Source organism: Aspergillus sydowii (assembly GCF_001890705.1).
Source record: "Aspergillus sydowii CBS 593.65 unplaced genomic scaffold ASPSYscaffold_1, whole genome shotgun sequence".
NCBI classification, from domain to species: Eukaryota; Fungi; Ascomycota; class Eurotiomycetes; order Eurotiales; family Aspergillaceae; genus Aspergillus; species Aspergillus sydowii.
Genome location: NW_024467859.1, coordinates 1248017 through 1268804, shown reverse-complemented (window position 1 = coordinate 1268804; position 20788 = coordinate 1248017). Strand labels below are relative to the sequence as shown.

The 20788-nt window shown below is 49.5% G+C and overlaps 6 protein-coding genes across 6 annotated transcripts; 3 read left to right on the top strand and 3 right to left on the bottom strand.

Annotated features, from left to right (window-relative positions):
- Window positions 1-1456: 1456 nt before the first annotated feature.
- ASPSYDRAFT_1154488 (putative cell wall biogenesis protein Mhp1) lies at window positions 1457-5599 on the top strand (the record flags this gene model as incomplete). The annotated part of the gene is made up of 3 exons (XM_040840007.1): window positions 1457-1519; window positions 1646-4475; window positions 4543-5599. 3 exons carry the CDS (start codon window positions 1457-1459, stop codon window positions 5208-5210), a joined length of 3561 nt encoding a protein of 1186 aa, XP_040707518.1. The 3' UTR covers window positions 5211-5599.
- A 328-nt stretch (window positions 5600-5927) lies between these two features.
- ASPSYDRAFT_25760 (ATP-binding cassette long-chain fatty acid transporter PXA2) lies at window positions 5928-8107 on the top strand (the record flags this gene model as incomplete). Its single annotated transcript, XM_040844200.1, has 3 exons — window positions 5928-6437; window positions 6519-7140; window positions 7206-8107. The coding sequence occupies 3 exons, from the start codon at window positions 5928-5930 to the stop codon at window positions 8105-8107; spliced, it is 2034 nt and encodes a 677-aa protein (XP_040707517.1).
- Window positions 8108-8435: 328 nt separating this feature from the next.
- On the bottom strand, window positions 8436-11046 carry glpV (glycogen phosphorylase). The gene is made up of 3 exons (XM_040845704.1): window positions 10969-11046; window positions 9152-10917; window positions 8436-9059 (listed from the first exon to the last, which is right to left on the bottom strand). The coding sequence occupies exons 1-3, from the start codon at window positions 11024-11026 to the stop codon at window positions 8652-8654; spliced, it is 2232 nt and encodes a 743-aa protein (XP_040707516.1). The 5' UTR covers window positions 11027-11046; the 3' UTR covers window positions 8436-8651.
- A 140-nt stretch (window positions 11047-11186) lies between these two features.
- ASPSYDRAFT_38336 (uncharacterized protein) lies at window positions 11187-11620 on the bottom strand. Its single transcript, XM_040845703.1, has 2 exons — window positions 11385-11620; window positions 11187-11320 (listed from the first exon to the last, which is right to left on the bottom strand). The coding sequence occupies exons 1-2, from the start codon at window positions 11504-11506 to the stop codon at window positions 11221-11223; spliced, it is 222 nt and encodes a 73-aa protein (XP_040707515.1). The 5' UTR covers window positions 11507-11620; the 3' UTR covers window positions 11187-11220.
- Window positions 11621-13317: 1697 nt separating this feature from the next.
- Window positions 13318-14704, bottom strand: gpaB (guanine nucleotide-binding protein subunit alpha gpaB; the record flags this gene model as incomplete). The annotated part of the gene is made up of 6 exons (XM_040848672.1): window positions 13318-13417; window positions 13482-13720; window positions 13775-13904; window positions 13963-14091; window positions 14145-14490; window positions 14578-14704. 6 exons carry the CDS (start codon window positions 14702-14704, stop codon window positions 13318-13320), a joined length of 1071 nt encoding a protein of 356 aa, XP_040707514.1.
- A 4248-nt stretch (window positions 14705-18952) lies between these two features.
- On the top strand, window positions 18953-20606 carry sakA (mitogen-activated protein kinase HOG1; the record flags this gene model as incomplete). The annotated part of the gene is made up of 9 exons (XM_040841150.1): window positions 18953-19008; window positions 19071-19118; window positions 19235-19364; window positions 19423-19466; window positions 19536-19635; window positions 19699-20055; window positions 20123-20201; window positions 20258-20441; window positions 20507-20606. 9 exons carry the CDS (start codon window positions 18953-18955, stop codon window positions 20604-20606), a joined length of 1098 nt encoding a protein of 365 aa, XP_040707513.1.
- Between the last annotated feature and the right edge of the window lie 182 nt (window positions 20607-20788).

Below are 20788 nucleotides of genomic sequence, written 5' to 3'. Positions count from 1 at the left end.
TGTGGAATGGCCGTGACTCCACAGTCTTGTAGAAGCGCGGGCCATCACCTGACTTGCCTCAGGGCTCACTGGTAATATTGGTAATGTTACTAGTCGTATGTAACGAATACGGGGGCCAGGTTCAGTCTAACTTTATAAGAAGGGGGAACCTTGCAGTAATCGCCCTCGCATGCGTTTGCTCGCCAACAAATGCTTTGCTTCTTGGTATCCTGTGTAACGATAGGATGATCAAATAGGAGGCTGATTGAGGGCGCGGAATTCTGACCACCTGCGTTTTGCCCTTGCACAACCTATCTAGTGACTTGCGATATTGGTCTCGATGAACCTGAATATCCACTTGTTTGCTGTATTGGAGAGAGGAAGTTTAATGCGGAACCAGTAAGTAGACTAGTCCAGGCGCCATATCCTCAATATGTAAAGGGCTTCTCCAACGGGCGGCAAGATCCCAATCCCTCGCGGGAAAGCTGAACGGTGACCTTTTATGCAAGAAAATGGCGCACTACTATCGGATACCGGAAGTGTTTCCATCCCTTCAGTATCATCGACCTGGCGCTTAGCTGAAATATAGAAAAACTTGTTGGCTCCGACAAGTGGTGGACGTACAATACTCGAAAGAGAGGGAGCCACCTGGCAGTAACCCCGACTTTCCGGAGTTGGCGACTCCGCCCGCGGCATTTCCACCGAGCACTTGGCTGGGTGTGTCAACGGCTGGAATTGCAAGTTTCGGAGATCACCGGAAGGGTATAGAATTCCGCTGGGCAAAAACGCGTTGAGCGAGCCGCCATCAAAAATCTTGTGCAGTTCTTCTTCCCACCTTTGGGGTTTGTCTAGGCTTTAGATCGGAATGCTGGTGAAGACTGTAAGAAGCTTAATGAGGGTAAGTAAAGCAAACTAGTAATTACCGAACAATACTGCCGGTCAGCTGGGGCCCCAGTTTGTAATGAGCGTCCTGCCGGTGGTCCCAGGAAGCACAAAGGATGCTGAGAAATATTGTTCTTGCCGTGGTTAACAAGAACGATTATCCACCTTTTGCCCTTGGCAAGTAACTCTCTATCCATCCATTACTTTACCCTCATCTTACCGCCCCTGTCCGCTTCATACTTCAAGTTCGCTGCTCTCCCGCGTCCCTTGCGCCGCCTTCGTCCATCCGTCCCATGCCCACCGGTCCTTAACGTCATACCATGATTACCGCATTATTCCAGCTCCGCCGCATTGACAGAATGGAATTTCGCGACCGTCACCACTACTTCTACTACTAAATTTCAAGGGAATTCCTACCTCTGCCAGTTCAGAAGGCTGCGACACAGTGGCAAATTGCTCCGCAGCTAGAGTCGAAACTGTGTTCTTGAATAGAGCCGGGGGTTATGCCCCTCTAACTGGGTTCGACTAGGAAATTGACGGCCCTATTTGCATCACTTATACATACTACACCACGTCCGCTAAGGGCAGTCTCAGAATGGACAACGTTGAGACCGTTGATGTGAGCTGGCTCCATCATTCACATAAAGGTACGCTCCAGGTTGTTTTAGCGCTGGGCGTCTGAGCAACCTAACCTTCACTAGACAACAACCTTTCTCGCTGCAGATCCGTCTCGTCTTTGTCGTGCGACAAGCCTGGCAGTGATGTGGAAGCGACAACGCCGCAGCGCTCTAATTCCTACAAAGCTCCGCCACCGAGCAAAAGCTCTCCAAGCCCGCAAAATGCCTCCGTCCCCCCGGCCCCGGTGCCGGCCAAATCCGACCCCAACAACACCAGCGCCCGATCTGAGAAGGAAATCAAGCCTAGTGATTCAGCATCAAGCAATGGAACATCCCCGGCGTCGGATGCATTCCCGAAGAGTGCACCGAAACCAATGGGGCGCAGAGGCTCGTGGATCTCAAGTCTCAGTTCTAAGTTCTCATCCGGCTCTACCCCTCCATCGCAGTCCAACATGAAACCGCAAGCAACGCCGAAACCAAGCCCGCCTGCCTCAAAACTTGACATGCATAACCCATTTGGAGCAGCATATTCGCCGAAGGATAGGGAAGAAGAGAAAAGGGACGAAAATACGCCGCTCACGTCTAGTTCGCCTAGAGGCCCTTCTTTTTTGCAAAGCGCATTTAGAAAGTTGTCTTCGTCCGGGTCTGGAGGGGGAAGACCAGCTCCTGCCAATGGTTCTATTTGTGAGCGCCGTACGTTGAACATCGATCAAAATCGAGATAGGTGTAAGGTTCCCGATCTCAACCAAGCAAAGCTGCGGCGGGTTGCATTTTGCGTCGATGTTGAAATTGCGGGTATAGCCCCCCGAGAGTCTGATGAGGAAAGCCCGCCTTCAAATACAGCGCGTCGTCACCTCGATATGAATATCCATAAGCCGAAACGAACAAATTCAAAATCTAAGACGAAGGACGAGGCCGAGCCGTTGAAACGTGCGCATAGTACGCCTGTGGAGAAAGAGGTATCAATTGAGGAGAATGTCGGCCCGAAGGGCAGCCCTCCGACGATACCATCGGATGATGCTAAGACCAAAGACGAAGTGAAGGAACCTACAAGGAAGCAAGAAAAGAAAAAGCGATCTGAAGAGGAAAGGCGGGAACGAAGGGATAGGAAACGGAGATTGGCGGAGGCGAACGGCTCCATTCCCATGCAATTGACAGCCGATGATCATGAGAGCGGACCTAGGAACATTACAGACGGGCAAACTCGATCTGGAATGCAAAACCACCCAACGACTGATCCCACTCGGATTTACCGACGTTGTTGTCAACTGCGTGAGACGCCCGTTCTGAAACGAATAGTGGATGAGATTTCGTCACCTTCGTCGACGCTTGCGGAATCCCCTGGGACTGTCGCCGTGCTTGACCTCACAAACTTTCCAATGACTTCTGAGGATATTGCGACCTTTAGTGATTGGTTAGCTGTGGTGCCCGTTCGAAAACTGATTCTCGAAAAATGCGCGTTAACGGATGAGGCGGTCCGCGCCATCTTATCCGGTCTTCTTTCCACCAAAACCGTCGAGCAAATGAGGCGTAGACGTGGGAAAAACAAAAAAAGAGACCTTCGAGAAGCCGAGAAGATAGAAAGATTCAGCGTTGTGGAAAGGCTATCTCTGAAAAACAACCCGAAAATCGGCCCGGACGGATGGCGCCATATCAGTCTGTTTATTCATCTCTCAAAGTCCCTCAAGGCCATCGATCTCACGGGTATTCCGCTACCATCCTCTTCCATTCCGATGAACGCCCCAACGAATTTACCCCCGAAAGGAACAGACTCTACTTCTGCTTCCGCAACGGTCGATGTGGCTACTGTATTTTCAAACTCCCTTTCGCAGCGCTTCGGTGGCGATCATCTCGAGGAATTGCTGCTCAGCGAATGCAAGCCTACAACGGAAGAGGTGAAGAAGATTTGTGATGCTGCGACATCCGTCGGCTTGCGGAGGCTAGGCTTAGCTAACAACGGGGTGACCCGGGGAGGCTTGGAACATATTGTGCGGTATCTGGAATCCGGAAAATGTGAAGGCCTAGATCTAGGCGGGAACCCTATTGGGGACGATCTGGATCTGATCACCGATGCTATCGAAGATCATCTTCCTCTTTATGCACTAAGTCTAGCGGACTGTTCCCTTACGCCCTCTGCTATCTTTCCGCTGCTTCAAGCACTGGTGCACCTCAATAACCTTCGGTTCATTGACGTCTCTCATAACCCCGCGTTGTTCTCGACCCAACCGGATGCGTTATCGACATTTAGACGTTTCCTCCCCAAAATGCCTCAGTTGAAGCGTATCCATCTGGCTGATGTCAACCTTTCTTCTGACCATACGATTGCCCTGGCCGAGATCCTTCCAGAATGCCCTGGCCTATGCCACTTGAACATATTAGAGAATCCCGCCATTGTTGCTCTCGCATCCGCAACAGATCCGGAAACCCAGGAAGAAGCGTGTGCAGTTTATGCATCTTTGCTCGCTGCGGTGCGTGTCTCGCGGACAATCATAGCTGTGGATATTGAAGACCCAAGCGCAAAGAACAATGAGGTTGTCAAAGCTTTAGCATCTCAGATAGTGGCATATTGTCTTCACAATCTCAATCTCGCTGGCGGGGCTCTTGAGGCAGAGCTCTCCGAGAACCTTGATCCTTCCCTTCCAGGGACAACGGTCCCGGTCCCTGAGATTCTTCAGCATATTGTTGGTCATTCCACTGCTGAGGAAGGGGCCGAGGAGGACGGCGAGCCGGCTCCCGATGAGGATTACGTGATCGGAGGTACAGGTGTGGTGAAGGCGTTGGGAGTGTGCCTTGGTAACTTGGATCACCATATGCCAGGAGATTTGTCTGGACCCCCGAGTGGCACAACAACACCTAGGCACCGGAAGTCTAGGTCGCTAGCAGCCAAGCGACCCCGCGACATGTCCAAGAACCTCTTGGAGTCGGCTCGTGGTATACGTACCAGGATCGAGACTGCCCTTGTGCGTGAGGATCGTGCAGGCAATGATGCCAACTACAGTAAGTTTTTTCTACTCGTCTCACTTTCAGAAGACAGCGTTAATACTTTTCCCTTCTCCTTTACCAGGGCGACTTCAATTCCTTGATTCTACGCTCCAAAAAATGATTCAGCGCTTCGAGGACGAATATCCGGAAACCCGGGTCCTACCACAGGCTGCGAAGCCAAACCAGGAGACAAGCTCCCAGAATTCAGGGGATGACGGCCATCTTGCCACAAGTTTCGAGAATGTCCAGTCGACTGGTGCCACTGCTGATAATGATACCGCAGTCGATGATGACGAAGGTGATCAGTATGCTGTCCGACTCTCGCGGGCAAGTTCTATCACCTCGCTCCATTCCCGTGCAATGACATCCGAAGAAGGCCATGTCCACCGTCTTGGGCAGAACATCCGTCGTGATTTTATCAACCCTCCGGACCAGGATGAGGAAGGAGAGTCGGATGAACCTATGGACGAGTTCCATCTCACAGCTCTACGAGAAAAATTGGATCGTTTGCACGATGAACAGACCCGCTCGCACTTTGAGAGCGTTGGGGCCGACAAGGCCTTCCAGGAGCTGGGATCAACTGTCGAAGAGCTATGGGCAATTCAAAGGCAGGATACTGAAGCTTATGAAAGGTTTAAGCAAAGCCAGATTGCTGCTCAGATCAACAGTGGGAGAAGAACGCCCTCTGTATCCGACACCAACAGGACCAGAACGAACAACCCTGGTCCCGACCAGTCATCTGCTTCATGATTTAGCAACACTCTTTTCGATGGCCTCGCCCGCCATGGAGAACTTATTTACGTTCTATTAGCCACTGTATTGTTGACACCTATTATACCCATTTACCGGTACATGTCTTTCACTTCCTTTCATGATAACTAGCATATGTATTGGCACAGCGTGTTTATTGATGGTTTTTTTATTTCTCTGTACATCTCTGTACCTTTATGGGTACGATTTTGTTCGGTCTCTGTATGGCATGTGCTTATTACGTCACCCTCTTCTATATCCGTCTCTAGAGACATGACCATGTTCAAGTAACTAACTATGTCGAAGGAGGGTGAATAATCATAGCCTATATAGCGATAGGGGGTCTTAGATATATATAACTATCCAGAGTTGAAAACCATACAGTACACTGGGCAGTAGTAGATTCATGGAGAGTCCACGTGACATCATAAGTGGGCGACCTCGACTCTGGCCTGCGGCCTCGGCTTTCTTCACATGCATCGACCCCAGCGGAGCTTGCGGAGAGGGCGGAGAGACCCCGTTATCCACTGCATTATTCACCGTGTCCATGTCATCATTCTACTTTGACTCGCAGCTCCTCGTCATTCAGCCCAGTGTCTGGCGTGTTTCCTATCTATCCACCGAACTAGGGTCGTTCATGGACATGTCGGCGCCTGTTGACTCTGGATAAAGCCACTCTTGTCCCTCGCGCGTGAGCGGCCATCCATCGCCGTCGCTATGGCTGCCCAATCGAAACTACTCCCCCCCGAACGCTCTGTACGGCAGATCTTTTCCAGCCTCGCGTCATTATACCTTCGCAATCGCACAAACATATCCCGTGCAGTTTATTTAGCGCTCTTCGCGGCCCTTGCCAAGCGCGTCCATAATGCCATCTCCGAGCAGAAGGCAGCCTCCCAGCACCAGGTGGATTTGCGGAAGAAGCCAGGGACTAGCAGTCTCGGTGACGGTGCCGAGAATCCACGGAGGAAGGTCGGCGTGAACCGCGAATTTTTCAGAAACCTGACTCGTTTGCTGAAGATTGTAATACCGGGCTGGCGGAGTAAGGAACTACGACTGCTGATGAGCCACAGCGTTTTCCTGGTACTACGGACTCTGCTCAGTTTGTATGTGGCCGAGCTGGATGGGAGACTTGTCAGTAACTTGGTACGAGGGAAGGGGAAGGATTTTCTGTTGGGGCTGGTTTGGTGGATGATTGTCGCAGTGCCTGCGACTTTTACGAACTCTATGGTGAGTGGTTATACACCCTCGGGCTTTGAATTTATGAGTTTACTAACAGGTGTGACTGCGCGATAGCTCTCATATCATCAGTGCAAGCTCGCACTCAGCTACCGTAAGCGTCTTACGGACCACATCCACGAGAAATACCTGTCGAACATGACATTCTATGCGATCTCGGCCTTGGACGACCGAATCAAGAACCCTGACCAACTTATCACCGTCGATGTAACTCGATTTTCGGACAGCCTGGCGGAGCTGTACTCAAATCTCGCTAAACCAATTCTAGACATGGTTATCTATAACTACTCTCTTTCGAAGAGTGTCGGTGGTGAAGGTCTCTTTATTATGAGCCTACTCGTCCAATTATCGGCAAATGTCATGCGGGCACTAACGCCGCCATTCGGCAAATACGTCGCTGATGAAGCTCGTCTCGAAGGTGAATTTAGGTTCCTCCACTCGAGATTGATCGACTACAGTGAGGAAATTGCTCTATACCATGGCCACGATGCGGAGAAGGACACGCTGGACAAGGGTTATTTCACCCTCATCAAACATGTGAATCGCATTCTGCGGAGACGCTTATACCATGGTTTTATGGAAGATTTCGTTATCAAATACTTCTGGGGTGCTCTAGGCTTGATCTTGTGCAGTGTCCCGGTATTCTTTAGAATTCCTGGCCAAGCCACTCAGACCATGGGTGATCGTACAGAAAGTAAGTTTCCCATCCGTATAATGGGACAGGGTGCCGCTTTGAACTGTGGCTAATTATCGAAACAGGTTTTGTTACAAACAGGCGAATGCTACTTTCCTCCTCGGATGCCTTTGGCCGTCTAATGTTCTCCTACAAGGAGATTTCCGAATTAGCAGGCTTTACAGCTCGTGTTTCGTCGCTAATGGAAGTCATGGACGACCTTCTGGCCGGACGGTTCGAAAAGAAACTCGTCTCATCAGCCTCCACAGAGGAAAACGCAGCTGTCCTATCCGGCCGCGGCCAAATCGAAGAAAGCGATTCAATCGAGTTCACCGACGTCCCCATCGTCTCGCCCAACGGCGACGTGCTCGTCCGCAAACTCAGCTTCACCGTCCACCCCGGCGACCACCTCCTAATCGTCGGTCCCAATGGCTGCGGCAAATCATCACTTTTCCGAATCCTAGGAGGACTTTGGCCCGTATACGGCGGCCGCGTCAAAAAACCGCGCTTCGACGCAATCTTCTACATCCCGCAACGTCCCTACCTCTCCCGCGGCACCCTCCGCCAACAGGTCATCTACCCCGACGGCGTGCGCGAAATGCGTGCAAAGGGAATCACTGACGACGACCTATATGAGATCCTCTCTATCGTTGAAATCGCCTCCGTCGTCGACCGTCCTGGCGGGTGGGATGCCGAGGAAGAATGGCGAGACGTCCTCTCCATCGGTCTCCAGCAACGGATCGCAATGGCCCGACTGTTCTACCATCGTCCGAAGTTCGCGATTCTGGATGAGTGCACGTCCTCTGTCACTCTTGAGATCGAGCGCGTCATGTACGAGACTGCGAAGAAACTGGGCACGACACTCATGACGGTTTCTCATCGCCGCAGTCTGTGGAAGTACCACAAGATGATTCTGCAGTTTGATGGGCAGGGCGGATATATATTTACCGGCTTAGACTGGGAGAGGAGGATGAAGCTGGAAGAGTAAGGGCCTTCCCCCACTTGATATTTTATGTTTGCTTTGAAGTAGTGGTGCTAATTACTCTGCGATTTTAGTGAGAAGGAAGAACTCGATCTTCATCTAAGGACTATTCCGGAACTGCAGAAGCGAATGGCGGAGTTGACTTCGTCGTAGAGGGTGGCGATGAGGCATATATATGCATTTACGCCTTATCTTTTCGTGGGCTTTATTTTTTAGATATACTCAATATATTAAGATAGGATATGTATGTTGTGTACCTAGCGAATTGCAAATTCATTAGACAAATTCATACTTAGTTTAGCTTAACGAGGAATTCATGCTTGAAATGAAGTATGGCTTCCTGGAAATCACATAATACAAGCTCCTGTTAGTCTATGCGGACTGCAGCTCTCGCAAATGTTCAATAATAGCATCACTGAAATGGTACCATACAGCAAACTAGCAAACACGGACTGAGCCAGCTAAAACTCTCAGATAGTAAATCAAGTCATGATTACACAAGACACCGAATAAAAACACTTCATCAAAATAGGATACTAAAGCAGCTTGCTTAATCCCTAACAGGCAATGGCTCGACATTCCAGATACCCTCCGCATACTCGTTAATCACTCGATCAGTAGAGAAGAAGCCCATTCTCGCAACACTGGTGATACTCTTCGACACCCACTCCTCACGATTCTTGAATGCCTCGTCGACCATATCCTGAGTCTCGATGTAGGAGTTGAAGTCGTCTGAGACAAGATAATAGTCTCCGTGCTCGGCGATGGAAGCAAGCAAGGCAGAGAAGTGCGAAGGTTCGCCGAATGTGCCGGAGCGAATCGCGTTGAAGACTGCCGCGAGTTGAGGGTCGAGTTTGAAGCCGCCATATAAATGCTTGTGTCGGATATCTTCCACGTCCTCGGCGAGGTTCCCAAAGAGGAAGATGTTTTGTTCGCCGATTTCGCGGGTTATTTCAATCTGTCGAGAGGTGATGATGGTTAATAATTTGGTTAGGGTTGGGAAAGTAAGCACGGGATAGGTATTTAGCCAAAGAAAGGGAGGAGAATTACGTTAGCTCCATCGCATGTTCCGATAATAAGGCCTCCATTGAGGACAAACTTCATGTTGCTTGTCCCACTTCCCTCTGTGCCGGCTGTTGAAATGTGCTCGCTGATGTCGGAGGCTGGGCAGATGATCTCTGCCTTGCTGACGTTGTAATCTTCGACGAAGATTACTTTTAGAAGGTCGCCTACTTCCGCATCATTGTTGACAACGGACGAGACCTCATTGATGAGATGAATGACGGTTTTCGCCATCCAGTATCCTGGGGCTGCTTTGCCACCGAAAATGGAAACTCGCGGCGTAACTTTCTTCTTTTCTTCTGCCGACATGGATTTGATCTTGAGGTAGCGGTGGATAACGCCAAAAATGTTTAGTTGTTGGCGCTTGTACTCGTGGATGCGCTTTACTTGAACATCGAACAGGGAGTTCGGATTCACGCTGTACCCTGTGGTTTCCTTGATATGTTTGGCGAGACGGAGTTTGTTAAAGGTTTTGATCTCTACCCACTCCTGCTGGAATGCCTTGTCATCTGCAAAGGCTTCTATTTTCTCTAGAAGGGTCAAATCCGTCAAGAAACCGTGNCCCCCTAGTTTCGAAGCAATCAGACTGGATAGTCTAGGGTTGGCCTGATGAAGCCAGCGTCGAGGAGTAACTCCGTTGGTAACATTCGTGAACTTGTCGGGGCCATAGATAGACACAAAATCTCTGAAAATCGTGCTTTGTAGAAGATCTGAATGCAGCTCAGCGACACCGTTGACCTTGTGGGAGCCAATGACTGCTATATGAGCCATCCTGACCATCTTCGGGTGTGATTCTTCAATAATAGAAACTCTAGAGAGAATCTCCCAGTCATCAGGGAACTTCTTTTCCACGGCCTGCAGGAAATACATGTTGATGTCGAAGATGATTTCCATGTGTCGTGGAAGGAGGTTTTGCAATAGAGGAACCGACCACTTTTCTAAAGCTTCCGGCAAAACGGTATGGTTGGTATAGCCGAATGTCTTGGTGACAATATCCCAGGATTCGTCCCATACGAGGCCCTCTTTATCCATCAGGATGCGATGAAGCTCCACTATCGCCAAAGTCGGATGAGTATCGTTGAGTTGGATGGCAATCTGGTCCGGGAAGTCGCTCCATGGTCGGTTTGTCTTTTTAAACCTTCGTACGATGTCAAATAGAGAGGCGGCGCACCAGAAGTACTGCTGCTTCAATCGAAGCTCCTTACCCCGGTCCAGGTTATCATTAGGGTAAAGGACAGCCGAGATTGTCTCGGCCCGCTGCTGGTCTGCGACTGCACTCTCGTAGTCACCGGCATTGAACTTTTGGAAGTCAAATTCGCCGCTGGCTGCTTTGCTCGACCAAAGACGAAGATTGTTCGTCGTTCGGGTACCGTAACCTGGGACAGGAACATCATACGCCACAGCCTGCACCGTCTCACCATCTTGCCAGGAATTTATAGTTTTGCCGTTTTCATCCTCGTATGTTCTCACCCACCCATAGAACTGGATATCGACGGTAATTTCGTGCCGGGGAAATTCCCATGGGTTGAAGTCGAGCCAGTAATCAGGGATCTCAACCTGGTAGCCTTCCACTATTTCCTGTTTGAAGATCCCATATCGGTAGCGGAGTCCGTAGCCCCATGCAGGGTAATTGAGGGTTGCGAGGCTGTCAAGTAGGCAAGCTGCCAGACGGCCCAAACCACCATTACCGAGGGCTGCATCGTGTTCCTGGCTGATCACATCCTCAATACGAAAACCTAGATCACCCAGACCATCTTACATGTAGGTTAGCATTGGCATCGCCATAACAGATATTCGACTCGTACCTCGAGCAACGTCCTTCATGCCCACATTGAGCATAGCGTTATCAAGAGCCCTGCCCATCAGAAACTCGAGAGACAGATCTAGTAATATAGTCAGCTTTCAAAGCATGTGCGTTGATCTTTTTAGCATACAATAGACTCGTTTCTGATCGTTGAAAGTCTGTCTCTGCTGGGTCTTGTTCCATTCGATAATCAAACGGTCTCGGAAAGCCAGAGCGGTTCCGGAGTATGCAGCCCTAACCCGTGGTTAGGAGTTTAAATATCAGAGGCAAGGAACAATAAAGAAAGCACACAATTCATCACAATTGTATAGCGAGCGCGCGAGTGTCGTCTCGACATGGCGTACCAATTCATGCTACTAAAATGAGCGAGCGGCTCTGAAGCACTTAGGTCGAGATGTAATAGAAGGTTCAACATACTTCGAACTCGTTTTTGTTTGTAAAACCAGAGGCCGACTGCGCTGTATTAGTCTGATTTTACGTTGTGAAACATCATCGAGAGCGCTTCGAGTTATCGCTCGTCTCTTACATGCTTTCTCCATCTAGTAGGCAAGCCGGATTAGCTTGGCCAACTTTCCCCGTCCCGAATACACCAACTAAAAAAAGGACCAAAAAACTTACGCCTCTCTCAATCCTTCAGGGATACTGGCTTCGACACTCTTGATCTCCGCTCGTCCAAAACCAGTGTAGTTACGTTTGTGTTTCGGCCGACTGAACCCTGGGCCAATTGGGCCTTGGAGACTCGAAACCGGGGCTCCAACTGATGGTGTTCTTTCGTGGCGAGACTGAGACATAACGCCGATAGCTGAATTAACGTGCGATAAATCTGGGGATAAACAAGGGGTCTATCAGTGGTGGAGGTGCAAAGTAAACAAGTGAATGCAATGCAGTAATTAGGGGGTGTGGACAAGTAGAAAACAACAACGCCCAACAATGATTATAAGGCGAATCCACAAGAGAAGCCAAGGGATAGAAGCGAAAGAGGAGAGTAAATATGAGAGGCAGAGGGCGTGGTATGAGGCGGATGAAGAGGGGAGGAGGACCAGGGAGCTATGGCCTGTCTTTGTACCTCGTGACAAGCATGCTGGGATTAAAACATGGAAGACGCGAAACACCGCATGAGGGGTATTCAGCACGGGGCCTTGGGCTGCAGAGAGACAGGTGAGTTCGAGACACTTTCTACATTCCAGACTGGCTACTGTCAACGTGAAAGCGATTAGCTGAGGGTCTAGACTTGCTCTCCACTCTGGAGGATCAGCCGTCACGGTGCTCAGGGCGTTGGACCACTGCGGATTCACTGGACTGTCTGAGGACCATCCGAGACCTGGGACAAATACTTTTCGTTCATACAAGACCCCACAGTGGATGAACTCCCTCGAACTTTGTTTGAAAGTCGAAGCGAGAGAGACGATGATGCCCCTCTAGTATGACGCAACCACTCTCCCCTATATGTAACGATACTAATCTGATTATAGATGGTGCCTCGATTATATGGTCCGATATCAAAGCCGCCGCATGATTCTAATAAAAACGAGAATCACCGGCCGCAACCGGATGCGCTGCTCTATCAGCTCCGCCTTCCACTGCCCGCAGTCCTCTATGTAAAGACTCAGTATCAAATCTCGAGCCCACTCAACAAAGCTTTACTGTAGCTATCAATCCATCATTCCTTATTAGATAGAGCTTGGAATTATGGACACATATATAGAGGTACTAGAGATTGCGAAGTATATCCAAAGAAACCCCTGCCTCAAGGGCGACATGATACAAAGACACTGACCAGTGGCGGTTGAACGTATGGCAAAGGGTAAGTAACAAGAAAAAAGCAATCTCAGGGCACATGAGACTGGATATCAGAAGCCCTCAACGCATGGTATATGCAAAGTATAGTGCCGAGGTCTGCAACTTTTTTGTTCACAATATAATGCTCATGTATCCCAAAACAGCGGGTGATTCGATCAAAAACAGAGGGGGAAAAAAGTAGACTCGTGTCAATAACTAAATGATGCAGAGAAGTAGCTTCGAAACACACACCCACCTAACCTCGAAGAGTAAGGTAGGAAATTAAGAGACAGGGAAAATAGGAGAAAAAACACCATGCTAGAATAGAAATACCAACGAATAAGATCCGACCCAGCGCCAAAATATAATCAAGATGGGTAGTTGAAGAACGTCAATGCCGTAACGCCGTTAACTCTCCGCCAAAAACGTAAAAAGGGGAATAGAACAAGGAGCAAGGAGAAAAAGTAGAAGAGAGCCTCAAGAGCCATCAAAGCAGAGAAGTGGAGTTGAGGCTAACGAATGTGGTCGAAAAAGTAGAGATCGAGGATATGACTCGGTCGAACAATTTCTTTCATAGGATACCTGAGTCCTTCAACGCATTCTGTAGGATAGTCTCCTTGACGGCAGCAAATACTAAACGGATGTTCGTGGTGTCGGTAGCCTGAGTTAAACTATCCATTGTACCACTGGTTAGACAATTCAAGGTTGGAGGCCAGTCAATGGTAGAGTGCTTACTGAGGATATAAGTTCAGGTGCGCTCGGTTGACCTGGTTGAACCTCCAAAGGAGATACTTCGCCGCTCGGTTCACATCATTACCACCCGAGTAATCTGGAAAGTAGTTGCTCAACGGTGAGCGAGGTAATTTCTGCCGGAATAAATCCACTTTGTTAAGGAAAAGAATGATGCTTGTCCGCATGAACCATCGAGAGTTAACGACAGAGTCGAAGAGTACCAGACTCTCCATCATCCGGTTCTGGCAATATCCAACATCAGCACAAGAAACAGGATAGCAACTGATACAACTTACCTGGTTCCCCTCTTCCAATAATACTTGGTCATATTCACTCAACGCCACACAGAAGATGATCGACGTAACGTTTTCGAAACAATGGATCCACTTTTTTCTCTCGCTGCGTTGACCACCAACATCAAACATGCTAAAACAGGTATGAGTTTGATACAAAGTTGGAGATGCGGGGGTGGGGAGTATCTTACTGAATGCTTAATTGACCCATTGTAAATCGTGTTTCATATATACCCGTTGTCTTTGTACGTGCGCGCAAAACATCATTGACGTTTGGTATATAGTCGGGTGCTGTTATACGCTTCGCCTCTTCGAAAAAGCTAAGGTTTTGTTCAGTATGCATACGCGAAGGATATGTTCGAAGAATACTCACTAGGGCGCTGAGTCCATTAAGTAAAACTCATTCTGTCGCTCTAAGGCAGTTGATGTGCACGGATCATTCCAAATGTATGTTATCGCATCTCCTACTGTCGAATCCAGCGGTATATTGGGATCTGGGTCGATGTTGTAATCGGTGAGAAACTCGATATAGTCGCGGACTTTTTGGCTCGTTGGTTCAAGCGAAAATTGGTGGTAGGCTCCAATAAGGGCTTTGGCGCATTCGAGGAGGTTTTTATAGACTGTCAAACGATATAATGCTAACTCTTCGACTGTATACCCATTCTGATGAATGATTTTCATTTGCTTGACAATCGTCGATTTTCCACTTTCTCCAGACCCTGCCAGAGAGAACATTAGTTAGCTAAAGATACTGAGAGGCCTTTTGACAGTTGGATGCCGCCAAAGTTAAGAAAATAAAGGCCTACCAAGTAGCAAAATCTTGCATTCTCGCCGCAGGCGCCTAGAGTCCTCTTCTAGTTTCCGATCGATTGCCTGACTTCTTTTTTTCTGTTCCGCATCTCCTGCCGACTCTGAGCTAAAGCAGGAACCCATTTTCAAGACGTTGTCGTTGACTGCGCGGGAGTGGACCATAAGCTGTTCACCGAGTGAACGGTGTCAGCCGGTCAGAAATGGCAAGGCCAGTTAATTCCAAGCCGTCGAGTAAAAAGCCACCCCCTACAACCTGAGAAAGGTAGCTTCCTTGAGAGCAGGTATTGGCGCGATCGAGGGGCAGCAAGCGACCGAACAGAAGTAGCTATGGCTTCGCGAGAAATAGGGATTGGCGCAGAGAGACGTAGGGTAAAACTCAGAGACTGAGCGACGGGGAAGGATTAGGGATCGGATGAAGGCCTGAGCAACGACTGCAGGCTGCCGGGTACGGAGGTGACGGGATGTGGCGCGGTTGTCGAAACTAGGGAGACGATGGGGCGGAGAAGAGTTGCAAGTAGAATCCAGCGGTAGAGGAGCTTTGTCTCACCAGGCCAGGTCGTTCGGGGTGAGGGGTGACAGGATACAAACTGCGGAGCAAGAAGACGTGAGAGAGCGACGAACCGACGCTAAAAAGGGTAGCAGAGGTCGATCGGGGGGATGATGTGGGAGAAGTTGGATGGGGGCGGATCTCCAGTCACGCTCAGATAATGTAAGCAAGCTGCTTGCTGCCGCTGGAGCGGTTTGTGAGGCGGGCTGAGCAGCAGCACGGGGTTTATGCATGTAATATTGGACAATAAGGCAGTGAAGCTGGTCTTCCCGTGAGTGTTGACACGTTGTGCAAGAATGATACGATCGATTCAAGAACTTGTATGGGTTATGAGATAATTCGATCCTCCCGGGCTCCTCCAGTCATGACAGCTAATTAGCGACGGGTCGGAGGAGACTTGACGTCGTCGGATTAGTAGTTGTCATTAGTTACTATTTGCACTATTTTTTATTATCGCATTTAGCCCCCTCCTCGTGGTCACGCTGCTCTTAATTCCTGGGGTCTGAACTCTGAACTCTCAACTCAAGATGGGCGTCGCTTTTCGTCAGTCCAGCCGCCCATCACTGTGGTGATGGAGTTGAGCTGAGCAGAGGGCCCCGTCCATACGTAACTGCTGGGGTGATTAGTTAACAGGCCCTCGGCCCTCCCATCTCGATCTGTGGGACGCTGGGAGTATGTGGACCGGCACGGTTAGCCGCAAATAAGGGCTCCGTGATATAGTCGACAAATACCGTCGGCATTATAGCCATCCCCAGATCAATTCCATGAACCTCACCGACAATCAAGCAGCAAACCGGTAAATAAGCGGTAATGGTAAAACCCTGGAGATCTCCATTTCTTTGACCGCGGCTGGTGCTACCTACGTACTGTCATTTTCCGTTACACATACCTCATGGTTCTCTTTCCTCTCCGCTGTATGCACATACGGGGCGATGACTGCTATATATAGTGATTGAGACTCGATACTTTTCAGCGTGCAGTTCGCTTCCGACCAACCGTCAACATCGATAAATTACCGGATCTTCTCCGGGAACTCCATGCGAAGGCTAAGAAAAGCTCATGGTTTCAAGGTTCACGTTTTTGCTGCCATGAACCATCACCTAAACCAACCAAATCGCCCAGTCGTGGCACTCTCTCTTGGGCTTTCTGGTGATGGTACACGTGATTGAACTGGCAATCACATGATGACTTGCAGCAGTGCAGGCAGCACATGAATTGCAGATCCAGTCGTTGATGCTCTGCAAGATCTCGAAGCTTTACGAGGCTCTAAAGCTGGTGCCTGACAGGCAATTTTAAGCTGAAGAGTAAGACAAAACAGTCCATTTGTTGCATTTTTTTTTGCTTCGAATTTGTCGGGGTAACGGAGCAGTGGTCCCTTTGCCTAGCCGGGGCCAGTGCGGCACAGTCTTAGTACACTGAGGCTGGACTTCAGACTCTGTGGTGCTTCCCCCGCCCCCCGAAAGCCCGTTCAGTGTGCTGGTCGTGGGGGGCTGGCGCTTTTGACACTGACAGGATGGAGTCATGGACGGGGCACCAACGGCTCGGCTCCCTTGGCGTCCAATTCGTGTTGGGGTATTTCCAACCGTTCTTCATTCAGAATATGATGCAATAAAAATGATCGCGATTCTGACCATTATCCGTACCCAGCGAAGCATGCAAAAATGATGAGAGGAGAATAAGGAAGGGGAAAAGGACGAGGAACGGGCGTGAATACCCAGTGCCTAGTCGAGGGTGCGACGATCGATGCTCGGCCAATTTTGAGGTTTGCCCAAGACCGCCCCGAAGGGCACGGTAATGCGTGCGTTTCCCACGTCTTTATCCGGTGATAATCTTCTCCTTGGCTTTAGCTGCGCCCCGAGTTCAAAGGAAGCCCAGGCGCACGTCTGAGGCTAGAGCGACCTAGTTTTCCAGTTGAATCCCAACATGCCCAGCCTCGTGCTGAAAGGGGTGGCTTCTCTAGGATCAAAGCTCGGCGATCTTTGGACAACCCACGAGAAGCCAAGCCAAACACTTTACCAGCTGTGTTACAGTTATGACTGCGAGGCCCGTCCCATATGTGCTAACAATCTTAAGACCTGTTTATTCACTGGTTCTATTATAAAAGATACCCCTCTCCTCATCCATCTGAGCTCATTTAAGATCGAGTTCTCAACTGGGATTATACGTGATCCTGCATTCCTCAAAATGAGGGGTGTGAAGGCCTTTATACGAACATAATCAGCCGGAGAGGGAGCACTGTCCTTGGCTTCAGAACCCCTCCCGCCTGAAGCTGAAAGATCCAGTGATCTGCTGATTCTCTATTTCTGATATATGAATCTTTGAAACTGCTATTAGTGAGGATTATCTGTGCTTACGGGAGTTTAGATGGGAGACAATGAAGTATGTAGACATGGTGCGTGTATTTGCAGATGGTATTATCTACCATGTTGCTACGATACCAGCCTGTCCCCCTTCAAATTACCAATAATCCATTCGTTTGATATATGGATTATCCTCAATGTACACCCTAGGTAGCTGGACCTTAGCTCTATACCGGATATAGAGCGGTAAGACAGTGACACGAAGTATATGCGACTATGCCTTGACAACGAGCTGGCTAAATTTATGCCTGAATGTGGCACATCATTTGACCGCTGTTCAAAAACAAGGACGAACTCTGGAGATTTACAAGAGCCAGCTTATGGTAGGTGTTACGAGGCCTTGAGGCTCCTATATATAGAACCGTTTCTCGTCAATGATGCGAGCGGTAAAAGTGTGCGCTGTCATGAGGAAGCAGGGAGTGCGAGTTGATGCAGTGGATGGAGTGTAAACATGGGGTTGCTGGTCGGTAATACCCGACTCTGGGTAAGTTGAGAAGAGGTAGGTTATTTTGACACATGATGCCTAGTTTATTGCATCTCAACCACGGTCGATTTCTGTTTTCAGACCCAGTTCTTGCAGGACAGAAGTGGATGAGGCCCAGGAGGGTCGCGGGCTGGACGCTGCGGAGATCTATGACGACATCACTGGAGACAGCTCCTCTCAGACATTTGTCGTTGCCTGAAAGACTGGCTCGCGCTTAGCGAAAGACCTAGACCGAGTCATGGATCGCCAAGAGGACTTCCACGAAACTTCTTTTTGGTCGGTCAATATTTGATGTTGTATTGTAGACCCAGCTGCGATGGGAGAAGTCGCTGGTGAAGCCCATTTCCCTGCGGGGAAAGCGTCAGCAACGCAGAGAGGGGTGATGAGGGACGTCTGTTGAGTAGTGCAGGAAACTAGTGGATGTCATTGAGTGCTTGACAAGAGACTTGAAACTGCTCTGGAAAGGCATCACTGTTAGTAGAACATAATTGGGTCTCCTGGGGTCTGGGAATAATCTTCCGGCCAATGTGTGCCTTTCTCAGGAGCCCGCCGGACAACCACCAGCCTGGTGCGGTTCGAGCTGTGGTGCTGACCAACTCGCACGCCGCGATCGTTGTTGGTTGTCGGCCGTCGGCCCTTTCTTGATTGTCTGCTATCTCGTCGCGCACGTCATCGTTGCTCTGTTCCTCACGGATCGGTAACTTGATAGCAGCAAACTAAACTGTTTAGGTAGGAGAAGGGCCTTTTCCAAGTTCCCCACACACCATTGGGCGCGCCACCACCGCTCTGGCTCCCCTCGTCATTTCATCCATCCTAACAGCTTTCACTCTTCCTTGGTCTTCGTCTTTGCCCTTCCCATTTTCTTCTTTTATCACTCATTTCATCCCGCAAGCAGGAGCTTCAAGCTTCGGTATCCCATATAATCCAAGGTCCCTACTGCGCCCGCGCCAGGTCCCCCCCCCCGCTATCGCTCGGTCAAAATGGCGGAATTCGTACGTGCTCAGATTTTCGGCACGACCTTTGAAATCACCAGCCGGTATGGGCTTATTCGATCGCGCATGTAAAAGGCATCTCGAGGCTAATATGGCGGACTCGCAGATACACGGACTTGCAGCCTGTAGGCATGGGTGCTTTTGGACTGGTCTGGTACGGCTCTAACCCCCTCTCCTTCCAACGGCGCATCGCCAGCACATCCTTTGATTCGCGTCAACTTCATCAATTTAAACGCACCCCAAACTGATTATCTATTTGCAATGATGAAGCTCGGCGAGGGATCAATTGACCGCCCAGCCGGTTGCCGTCAAGAAAATCATGAAGCCTTTCAGTACTCCAGTGCTCTCCAAAAGGACGTACCGAGAATTGAAGCTGCTGAAGCACCTGCGACACGAAAACGTCAGTCCGCCCGAAATCTCTTCTTTTGCGTCGCCGTTATGATATTAATTGCTAGCAGATCATTAGCTTGAGCGATATATTCATTTCCCCCCTTGAGGACATGTACGCCGCAGCCCCGCGATCACCGCGTTAATACGATCCTCCGATCGAATTCTGACAAGATGATTATAGCTACTTCGTCACAGAACTTCTGGGTACCGACTTACATAGACTCCTTACTTCCAGGCCACTGGAGAAACAGTTTATCCAGTATTTCTTATATCAGATTCTGGTGAGCTCTAATAAAGCGCTTGCGATAGCTTTTCGTGGGCTTTTATACGCTAACTTGACACAGCGGGGACTGAAATATGTCCATTCGGCAGGTGTTGTCCATCGTGACCTTAAGCCCAGTAATATTCTCATCAATGAAAACTGCGATCTAAAAATTTGCGATTTCGGACTCGCGCGCATTCAAGACCCGCAGATGACAGGATATGTATCAACCAGGTACTACCGTGCGCCGGAGATCATGCTTACATGGCAAAAATACGATGTCGAGGTAGACATCTGGAGTGCAGCATGCATCTTTGCCGAGATGCTGGAGGGAAAACCTCTGTTCCCCGGGAAAGACCACGTTAACCAGTTTTCCATCATTACGGAGCTTCTTGGGACGCCTCCGGACGATGTGATCCAGACCATCTGCAGCGAGAATGTAAGAAACAGATACCCCGGTGTTTCAAATTGTCGAGGTCTCGTGCTAACACCTTTCCCCGAAATAGACTTTACGGTTCGTCAAGTCACTACCGAAGCGAGAGCGTCAGCCGTTGGCGACCAAATTCAGAAATGCCGATCCGGACGGTATGAACCCTGCAGCGCCCATGTCCATTTTAGAGGAAAGAACTAATCCGACCCAGCTGTTGACCTCCTCGAGCGTATGCTCGTTTTCGACCCCAAGAAGCGAATCCGTGCTGCCGATGCTCTTGCACATGAATACCTAGCTCCATACCATGATCCCACCGACGAGCCTGAAGCGGAGGAGAAGTTCGATTGGTCGTTCAACGATGCTGATTTGCCTGTGGACACCTGGAAAATCATGATGTGTGTTTGCCCTTGTATCTTGCCGAAGCTCGACCTTGAACTGACCCCATACTTTCATTTTTCAGGTACTCGGAGATTCTAGATTTCCACAACATCGACCAGAATGCCGAAGGTAACCCGGCCCTCGTCGAAGGGGTTGGATTGAATCAACAAGGGTTCCAATAGTGCTCTTATAAGTCGCGCGGATGCAGCGCAGGTAGCAGTCCGAACACGATGCGGTGGACTAATTTTCTAATTCCTTTTATTTTCTGGCATGTAGACCGGGCGTGAGAGCTGTTAAATGTTTTATCTACGAACGATTATTTTTACGTCATCTGCAATATTCTTCTTTGTCTATACTTATTTGT